Source organism: Zonotrichia leucophrys, unplaced genomic scaffold (assembly GCF_028769735.1).
Source record: "Zonotrichia leucophrys gambelii isolate GWCS_2022_RI unplaced genomic scaffold, RI_Zleu_2.0 Scaffold_774_23249, whole genome shotgun sequence".
NCBI lineage: Eukaryota > Metazoa > Chordata > Aves > Passeriformes > Passerellidae > Zonotrichia > Zonotrichia leucophrys.
Window position 1 is genome coordinate 1 of NW_026992979.1, and position 10,424 is coordinate 10,424.

A 10,424-nucleotide genomic window follows, 5' to 3' on the forward strand; every position below is an offset into this window, starting at 1 on the left:
AAGTGGGGGGAGCTTTTGGCATTGCTGGGACTGCCAGCAGCCTGGGCAGGGCGGGCACCGAGGAGAAGGGGGACCCCCAATCCAAGCGTGACCCCCAGCAGCTGGGACAGGGGGCAGCCCCCGAACACCAGAGGGGAGGGACCAGGGACGGGGAACTCCTGGGTGGCTTTTTCAGGGCTGAATCACGGTGTTTGGGAGGTTTTTCTGGAGCTGAGGTGGCCGGTGACTTGTAGAGATGAACTTGGGCAGAGGGACCTTCAAACTCAATGTGTGTTGGGGAAGGTGAAAGAGGAAAGACTTATAAATACGATTGTCTGGCAAAAGATTTTGAGAATATAGAAAGTATAAGGCAGACTGAAATGAAAGCAAGCTCTGAGATACCTCACTTAGTGAACAACTGGAAAACAATGTTGTGGCCCACTGAAGGTAATCCCCTTTTGATGAAACAATTCCCTCTGCTTGCAGACAGATCCAAGGGTCAAAGCAGACCCTACTGGCTCAGCAGAAGGGGTCCAAAGAGGGGCTTTTAGGGCGTAGAATGTAACACAGCATGGTGATGTAATGATTCTTACACGCTCTATGTAAATTCTGTAGGATTTGTATGTTGTACTAGAGTGGTTGATGAGAAGTAGAATATTCAACACAGAAGAAAATTTATTGTGTTGTAATGGGAACGTTACTCTGTTATGCTCTTGCCTGTCTTCGTCTTTAACCCTGTCCCCCTCTCTACCCCTCTCTTCTCTCGGGCCTGTTCCGAGCTGTGCCTGGCAGCTCCAAGCAGGGCCCTGCACCCAGGCCCTTTGCAATAAACCGCAAGTTCCACGCCCTGGCTGCAGAGCTCTCTCGTCTCCGTCCGTCCCGACCGTCCTACCCCCCGACACTCCTACAAACGCTCTCATCCCTTGTTTTCCCCAAACCAGGATTTCCCATTGCCAAGGCCTAGGAGGCTGCGAGGAAGAGGAAGATGCCCCGGGACACTGAGGCAGGTGAGGAGGAAGTCAGTGCCCCTTTCCCCTCTGTGCTGCTCCATCTCCCAGCCCAGCACGGCCCCGGCTGCAGCTCAGCCCTGGGGGATCTCCTTGCCCTTGGCTGTGGCACGGAGGCAAATCCCATCCTGTCCTTGTCCTTCCTCCCCCAGAGCAGGAGCTGAGCATGGAGAGCAGGGAGGACAAATGCCCGCGGCAGAACCTGGTGGAAGAGGCCGTTTTGAGCGGCTCCACGGCGCAGGAAGCCAACGGGGAGGAAAAGCCCCGGAGATGCTGCACGAGGAGGGGCTGCCAACGCAGCCGGCGGGGATCTGAGGGGGAAGGAGCCAGCCTGGGCCGGGAAGGCGGCCAGAGACGGAGCCAGAGCTCAGAGCTGGTGCTCCATGAGCAGCTCCATGGTGGGGAGAAGCCACACACGTGCGAGGAGTGTGGGAAGAGCTTCAGGTGGAACTCTGAACTGATCAAGCACCAGAGGATCCACACTGGGGAGAAGCCCTACGAATGTGGGGAGTGTGGGAAGAGCTTCAGCCGGAGTTCCATCCTGATTGTGCACCAGAGGATCCACACTGGGGAGAAGCCTTACGAGTGTGGGGAGTGTGGGAAGAGCTTCACAGAGAGCTCCAGCCTGATTGTGCATCAGAGGATCCACACTGGGGAGAGGCCGTACAAGTGTTCCGAGTGTGGGATGTGCTTCAGCCAGAGCTCCAACCTGATCATGCACCAGAGGACCCACACTACTGAGAGGCCCCATGAGTGTTCCAAGTGTGGGAAGAGGTTTAAGACCAGCTTCATTCTTCTCCGGCACTATCGGATTCACACAGAGGAGAGGCCCTTCCAGTGCCCCGACTGCGGGAAGGGGTTCAAGCAGAATTCCACCCTCGTCAAGCACCGGCGCATCCACTCTGGAGAGAGGCCCTACGAGTGTCCCCAGTGTGGGAAGAGCTTCTCACAGAGCTCTAACTTGATCCGACACCAACGGAGGCACCGGTAAGGGAAGCCCTGCGAGTGCCCCAAGTGCGGGCAGAGCTTCGTGCGCTGCTCCAGCTCCATCCCCCACTGGAGGAGGCACTTTGGGCACAGCCCTGGTTGTTGTAGTGTGTTTTAAGTTTCTCAGTTTGCTCCCCCATTTTATGTACTGTACCCTCCTTTGTTCTTTGTAAATGGTTCCTCTCCCTCCAGTTTTTCCCGCCACTGCCTCCTTGCCAGTTAAGTTGCTTAGTTACCATGCTATTTTTAGTTGCTAATGTTACAGTTTGTAGAACCTCTCCTCCCTCATCCCACCTTATAAGTGGATGTTTTCTCCTCCCTGGGCACAGTCAATCACCCCCCACTCCTCCCAGGTTTCGAGAACCTTCTCCTCTCTGGGGGTTGTGGTTGGCTGTGGTCCCGGGGCCCCTCCTTTACTTTGTATTCGTCTGTTCCTGGTGTATGTCAGTTATGTTCAGTACCTCCCTTTGAGTTTCCCCATTGGATAACTGAGCTCCCCTCCTCTCTCCTCCCCTTCCCTATAAAACCTTGTCGCTCCCCCTGTTCGGGGCCATTTTGCTGGTTGGTGCCCCTCCTTGTTGGTGCCTCCGGATCACCCAATAAACCGACTGTTCACCCCCAGCAAGTGGTCACCTCCTTTATCGTCTCGCGTGCGCAACTCCGAGCTCTTCCTCCAGCCCAGCCTGAGGCCAAGACGCCGAAGGGAGCTGGCTTCCTATGCGCAGGGGCGTTGGCCTTCTCACCCCTCGTGCTAGCCGGATCTAGGGCCGCGTACGCCCTCGCGCAGTGTGGCGCCCAACGTGGGGCCCGAAGTGGACCACTGACCATCTGGACAGCTGACCACCGGACCCTTCGGAGTTGGACATTTCGTTCCTTTGGACGCCGCACTACCCCAGGTAGTAGCAGGCCCTGTTTTAGGGGCAGCGCTCCCTGGGGATCGGGATCGAGACCCCTCGCACCCAGTGAGGACGACCCCGGAGACGAAGACCCCCACCTGATTTTTCTTTTGCTGTCGCCACCAGGCTGGTAAGATCGGGCCCCGCTCTGGGGACCTTTCCGACTTCCCCCCTGCCTTTTTTAACCTTCCCCTAGGGGTACATGCCCTGCATTGGGGACCTACCCCCCACCCTCTTCCCCTGAGGCTCTTCCTCACCCCAGCGTCTTTTTTGTTTTATCTTTCCTGTGGGGTCGGTATCCCCAGACTTGGGGCCCGGACCCACCACCCAAATCCTTTTTCCCTTCGCTGAAACCCCAGACTTGGGGACAGTGGGGGGAGCAGGGGCTGGTGGCGAGTAGCTTGTTGTTTTAGTTTTTGTTATTTTTCAGGCGGGTGGTTGTACCACCAGTGGATTTTCCCCCTTTCTAGTGACAGTAGTTCCTGCACTAGAAAGGTGCCATGGGTGCTGGCTTGGGAAAATCCCAAAAGGAGGTATATTATGTTGTGAACGGTTTGCTGCTTGGGGGTGGTCAGAAGGCCCCCAAGCAAGAGTTAAAGTTTTTGGTTAAGTGGGTCTTTTCAAAGTTCCCGAATTCCCCAGAACTTGCAAACAGCCACACCTTTTGGACGCCGTTTTGGCAAAATTGGAACAAGCAGTTGATTCGGGGAGACAAAATTAGCAACTGTGGCATTTTGGGGGGAACAGAGTGCTCACACACTCCCTCATCCGGGGAACTGAAGAAAAGCCCCTATCCGTCCCCGTTCCCCATCGCTTCCCTTACCCCCAACCCTTCCCTCTCCCCATAGGCATGAGCCCTCAGAGGGATTTTGAAGGCCAACAAAAAGCAGGGTTTCCATGCTGTCCCTGCTCCCTCTCGACCGGCTCAGCCTCCCGCTTCGAGGAGCCCTGGCCAGTTCCTCCTACATCCTACCCTCTACCCCAGTTCCCAATCCCCGGTTGAACCCTAAGTTTTTTGTTTTAGCACGTCCAAAGGGCCCCGACAGAGCTCCTTCTTCTTCTCACACCCTTTTCTCCAAGCGCAACCCTTCCTTACCCTGCAACACCCCCTTGCCCAATCCCCCCCCCCTCGTATCCCCCCCGTCCCATCGCTCCTCCGTACTCCTGAAGACCTTCATTCTTTGGCGCCCAACCTTCAGCTCCCCCCAAATTTCTCCCCGGTTCAGCCCCCGTTCCCTCCTCCCCCGTTTCACTTTCGCTTCCCCTCCGCCTCCGAACGCTGCACAGGGGGGGAGAGGGGTGGATGGCCTTGCCACTCCCTCCCCTTAGTCATTGCCAAACCCCGCCTCAACCTCCTCCACTTTCGGTTCCAACTCCTCCCCTCCATTCCCACGGTGTCTCGGAGGGGGGGGGGGGAGTGCCGGAAGCCGGGCAGGCAGCCTTGTTGGAAGCCGCTCCGGTTACCTACCACCTGGGGGAGAGGGAACAATTCAGGCTCGTGGGTGCCCTTAGCAAGGCACGAATTAAAGAGCTGTGCAAGGCACAGAAAGACTACTCCCGAAGTCAGAATACTTCCGGGTTGCTACATAATACCCTTCCAGGGAGATTTAGTTCCGGCAGATCTGAGGGCCACTCTTCTCCAGCCTTATAAGGCCTATGGAATTCAGAGTCTGGGTGAGGGAATGGGGAGGGAAATATCGGAGGTTACTCCCGATCTTTGGGGTAATCCGGCCCTGTCCATGATGCAGATGGTTTGATAATTATCCCGAACATCTTTTGGGTGAGGGCAGTGGGCAGAGGGGCAAACAAGCCAGAGCTTTATTCCCTCCCAGCTGATGGAGACGGCCCGAGCAGCTGACGAGCTTCTTCAAGCTGGAGTAGTTACTTCCCAATGGGAGGATGATGAGGTTTTGCAAAGGAGAGCATGAACCATACATGGCATTTATGGAGCGCCTCTACAGATATGTGGAAGCACAGGCGCTCGGGGATGATGATAGGGAGATGATGCTCCAGAGAATGGCATATAGCAATGCAACGCTGAGTGCCGCAAAGCTATAAAACTCTCCCTCGTAGTCCTAGGCCACAGTAGAGGCCATGATGAGGTCGTAGTGCGTCAGGTCTCCCTGTCATCACGGTCTAAGAGGACTTCCGTGGCTTTTACTGAATGCCCCGAGCAGGACTGCATACAGGAGAAGCTGCCCCCGTTGCCGGCCCTCCAACACCTGGGCCGGCAAGAGACATCGCCAACCCATCCCTGTCATCTCTGTGGTAAAGTGGGACATTGGATGCCACAGTGCCCTATGCGGCAAGACTACATGGAATGGAGGCGGAAGCGGAAAAGGAGGAGAATAAAGAGACAAAAAACTAAGATTGGAGCGCAGTCCCTCCCTGCGCGTGGAAGAAATGTGGCGGGCTGTTTATCATCATCCGGGGAGAGAAAAAACGAGGAGAACCGCCGACAACCTTGCCGATTTGACGCACCTATGATTCGAAACACTTTACCTGTGGATTCTGCCAACCTGTACTTAACACCATGTCCTCTGTTTCCCATACAGGCTGCAGCTAACTAGGGACATTTACCTCCCTAGCAGTAATTTGCAGCTGGTGTCTGTCGACTTGCAACACCCGGGTCGCTGGAGGAAACTGGGACGATGCAGGTGGACCGTTGTCGGAGACACAAGCACACACCGCGAGACATCCACATATCCCTGGTCTGGTAACTACCGACCGGGACCTTCGCGGTAGGGCTGTATTGTGTCCGACCCCCACTTTTCCTCCCTAAGGGACAGGTCATTGCTCAGGCCATTCCTGTGCCAGATAAAACCATGCTCGAGTCCGTCGGAGAAGGACATCGCCTCCGACCATGGCCTGGACACAGTTAGTGGGAGGGAAAGCCCCGCCTGACATGTCAACTTTCATTGGGCGGGACAAGAAATTAGTGAGGGGTCTTTTGGACACGGGTGCAGATGTGACGATCATTCCCTCCGGAGTGGCCGTCGCATTGGGGCCTGCAAAGCGCTGCGGGCACGATTTCTGGTGTTGGGGGCCTCCAATTGGCAAACCAATCAAAGAGCATTGTGCAAATTAAGGGGCCCGACGGGCAATTGGCCTCTATACGCCCGTTCGTTTTAGATTATACAGAGCCCCTCTGGGGAAGGAACCTTTAGCCCAGTGGGGGCCAAAATCGATCTCCCGACAGCTCCCCAGGTTTTTCGTGGTGGCCACTGAGGAGGGCCGGACCTGGAAACTGAATTGGCTTTCAGATAAACCAGTACAGGTCAAGCAGTGGTCACTTAACAAGCAAAAACTAAAGGCACTCAACGAGCTCGTTCAGGAGCAGTTATTGAAAGGTCACGTGGAAGAGACCATGTCACCCTGGAACTCCCCAGTGTTTGTCATCAAAAAGCCTAATAAGGATAAGTGGCGGCTCCTGACCGACCTTCGCCGAATTAATAGATTAATAATTGACATGGGTTCCCTTCAGCCAGGGATGCCCTCCCCAGCAATGCTCCCCCGAGATTGGGAATTAGCTGTGATTGATATAAAAGATTGCTTTTTCCAAATTCCCCTTCACCCAGAGGACGCCCCGCGATTTGCATTCACAGTTCCGTCCATCAACTGTGAGTCCCCAGCCAAGCGCTATCATTGGCGGGTGCTTCCGCAGGGCCTCAAGGTCAGCCCTGTGATCTGCCAGTGGTATGTCGCTTCGCTGCTGTCACCCATTCGTACAGCCCTCGGGGATGCCGTCATTGTCCATCATTATATGGACGACATCCTTGTGTGTGCGCCCGACCACAGTCTGCTTGCCCATGCGCTTGACCTGACAACCAATGCATTGGCTGCCGCAGGGTTCGAGCTCCAGCAGGACAAAATTCAGCGGGTGCCACCTTGGAAATACCTGGGCCTCGAAATTACAAAGCGGACAATTGTGCCGCAAAAATTGACAATTCGGACAAAGGTCCAGACCCTAGCAGATGCCCATCAACTGTGTGGATCTTTAAATTGGGTGAGACCCTGGTTGGGCATTTCAACCGAAGATTTAGTCCCTCTTTTCGATTTGTTGAAAGGGGGAGAGGAGCTTAGTTCTCCTAGGACTCTTACCCCAGAGACACAGGTAGCTCTGGAGAAAATACAAAAGGATATTTTGGCCAGGCAGGCCCACCGATACCATCCAGGCCTGCCTTTCAAATTTATTATACTGGGAAAATTGCCACATCTTCATGGCATAATACATCAATGGGATGTTAGTCTGAAGGACCAAGGATTAGGAGACAAGCTCTTAATTATAGAGTGGGTCTTTCTGAGCCACCGTAGGTCCAAAAGAATGACACGGCCACAGGAGTTGATAGCAGAACTGATTCTCAAAGCAAGATCGAGGATCAGAGAGCTTGCAGGCTGTGATTTCTCATGCATACAGATCCCAATTAAATTGGAATCGGGCCGATTTAAACTAAAAATCTTTGAAGAACTGCTGCAAACTAATGAATACCTTCAGTTTGCACTCGACAGCTACACTGGGCGCATCACAGTAAATCGGCCGTCCCACAAATTATTCAATTCGGGGTTTAAATTCTCGTTGAAAAAGGTTCAGAGCAAGAAGCCACTGGATGCTGTGACAGTTTTTACTGACGCGTCTGGAGCATCCCACAGGTCAGTGATGACTTGGAAGGATCCTCAGACTCAGCAGTGGGAGTCCGATGTTGCTGTTGTAGAGGGCTCTCCACAAGTTGCTGAGTTGGATGCAGTCGTCAGGGCATTTCAGAAATTCCCTGGACCTTTCAATTTGGTCACAGATTCTGAGTATGTTGCAGGTGTAGTGTCTCGAGCTGAGTCAGCTGTTCTTCAAGAAATCACTAATAAGAGATTATTTGAATTGCTGAATAGGCTCGTCGAGTTAGTCTCTAACCGCGAGCATCCATTCTATGTCATGCATGTGAGATCACACACAGATCTACCTGGGTTCATTGCGGAGGGAAACCGTCGCGCCGATTCTTTAGCGGCGGCTGCTGTTTCGCAGGCCCCCCTCCCAGATGTGTTCAGTCAGGCTAAAATCAGCCACCAACTGTTCCATCAAAATGCCCCTGGCCTGGTTCGTCAGTTCAATCTGACGCAGGAGCAGGCCAAGGCAATAGTGGCCACATGTCCCCAATGCCAGCAAGATCAAATGCCTACCATAGCCTCAGGGGCTAATCCCCGAGGTTTGGCAAGCTGCGAGTTGTGGCAGATGGATGTAACGCACATTCCATTTTTTGGCCGATTGTGTTACGTCCACGTCTCAGTGGATACTTTCTCCGGAGCGATCTATGCTTCTGCCCACACAGGTGAAAGGGCAGCGGATGTTCAGAGGCATCTGCTCCAGGCATTCGCTGTCTTGGGCATCCCTAAGACCTTAAAAACAGACAACGGCCCTGCGTATGTTTCCAAGGAGCTGCAAAGCTTTCTGCAGCAATGGGGAATAGTGCATAAAACCGGCATCCCCTATTCCCCGACAGGCCAAGCCATGGTGGAAAGAGCTCACCAGAGCCTTAAGAAGGTCCTATCCCGGCAACTACCGACGATGAAGGCAGAGACCCCCCAAGTCCGGCTATCAAGGGCATTGTATACACTCAACTTCCTGAATTGCTCTTTTGACAGCCAAAACCCTCCGATAGTCCAAATTTCGGCAGTCACCAGCAGCTGCAGCCTAAAACCAGGCCACCGGTTCTTGTAAAAGATCCGGAGACCTGGCAGACGGAGGGCCCCTTTGACCTGGTAACTTGGGGGAGGGGATATGCCTGCGTGTCCACTCCCTCGGGTCCCAAGTGGGTACCATCTAAGTGGGTCAGGCCCTTCGTCCCGAAGCAGGGGATCAAGAAGGAGGCAGTACCACAGGTCCGGCAAGCATGTTGGCGTCGGCGGAAGAAACTATCCCATCAATCCTCCTCATTCTCTCCAGATCTCACTCCAGTTACTGAAGAACCCTCTCCCCCAGCTTCTCCTCCATCCCTTGATCTTTTATACCACCTTTCCTCCTTTTTCCCCCCGGCTCCAACCATTACCCCTCATGAGTTTTACTTAAATTGGTTGTTTGGGGAGGAACCATATCTGTGAATCCTGCATACTTTTATGGCTCTCCTTTCATTTCAGTTTTATCTCCCCGAATGGTCTTCGAATTGACTACGCTGGCTCTCAATCCTTGTTTGTTGTTGACCGTACTGATGACCTGCGGATTCCTTCTGCCACCTGCGGAGCCGTGGGTCATCCCCCAGCCAAAAATCAACGTCTGGCATGCCTTGGCCCAATCATTAGGACAGGACAGTATATGCCTCGACACCGGCGCAGCAGAGGACCCGATGTCGTCTTGCCTTGTGGGGATCCCTTTCTCCCCAGGCGAGTTCCCCCTTGCCTTCCAGTCTGCCCTTTCCCCCGTTTTGGCCCAGAGCCTAACTTTCCTCCCCGGTTTTGAACCCAGTAATGCCTGGAGAAGCGGAGTAGCTAGGCTCAGTCCTGCGCCCTCCGAGCCCACAGATCTGCATCTACTCGGTTCCGCCAACTCCTCAATTTGTTTTCAGTTTGAATATAGTTATGCCCCCATATATAAGGGCAGTGAGGTGGTCGGCAGACAAAGAAACAATATCAAGCGAGCCAGTGGTGCCGCGCTGTTCTAAAAATCATGGGCCCCACCTCTACCAAGCGGACCCGTTACGCCCTTCCCAGGGGGGTGTTCTTGATTTGTGGCGATCGAGCGTGGGTAGGCATCCCCTCTGGTCTGATCGGAGGGCCGTGCACATTTGGCCGGCTGACGCTGTTTACCCCCAACATCACCCAAATTATCAATTGGAAAAGGAATAACATCACATCCGAATTGGCCAGATCTAAAACAGATCTTAAAGATCTCACTGAAGATTGTGATGATAAAGTTACCCATTGGTCTCATTCTAAATCCGTCGCCTTTACCATTTTATTGCCATGGTTATCGGTGGCGAAATCTCTGGGTGAATTGGGCTGCCTGGAGTGTTGGGTGGTTAAACAAGCCAATTATACTTCAGCCGCGTTATACGACCTCCTTAAGGACGAGGAAATTACAAGGAAGGCAACGCTCCAAAACAGAGCAGCAATAGATTTTCTACTACTGCTCCATCACCATCACTGTGAGGAGTTTGAGGGCCTCTGCTGTCTGAACCTGTCCTCTCGGGCCGAGGACGCCAGACACTCCATCAAAAAACTCCAAGACCTCGTCCATCAGGTCAGGCAAGAGACATCAGACTGGCTGGGGGACATATTCAAGGGTTGGGGCCTTAGCGGGTGGGCCAGTTCGGTGTTAGAATCAGTTTGTAAAGTGGTTTTGAGCTTGATTGTATTTTGCATTTTGATCGTACTGATCCGTAGTTTGATCAAAGGACTAATAGCTAAAGCCACCTCAACGACTGTCAATCATGCCTGCACTTCCTCTGGAGGAACATTTCGAGCTGAAGGACCTCTCCTCAGAAGCGGAGGAGATTCAGATGAAGAGGGATCCACAGAGCTGCCTCAAGAACGTAAGTGGGCTAGCGAACTCCAGCTCGAAGAAAGCGAA

At 53.6% G+C, this 10,424-nt stretch overlaps 1 protein-coding gene across 1 annotated transcript; it reads left to right on the forward strand.

Moving 5' to 3' along the window:
- Positions 1 to 690: 690 nt before the first annotated feature.
- LOC135441975 (zinc finger protein 239-like) lies at positions 691 to 2,594 on the forward strand. The gene is made up of 2 exons (XM_064701523.1): positions 691 to 986; positions 1,139 to 2,594. The coding sequence occupies exons 1-2, from the start codon at positions 965 to 967 to the stop codon at positions 1,975 to 1,977; spliced, it is 861 nt and encodes a 286-aa protein (XP_064557593.1). The 5' UTR covers positions 691 to 964; the 3' UTR covers positions 1,978 to 2,594.
- Positions 2,595 to 10,424: the final 7,830 nt, after the last annotated feature.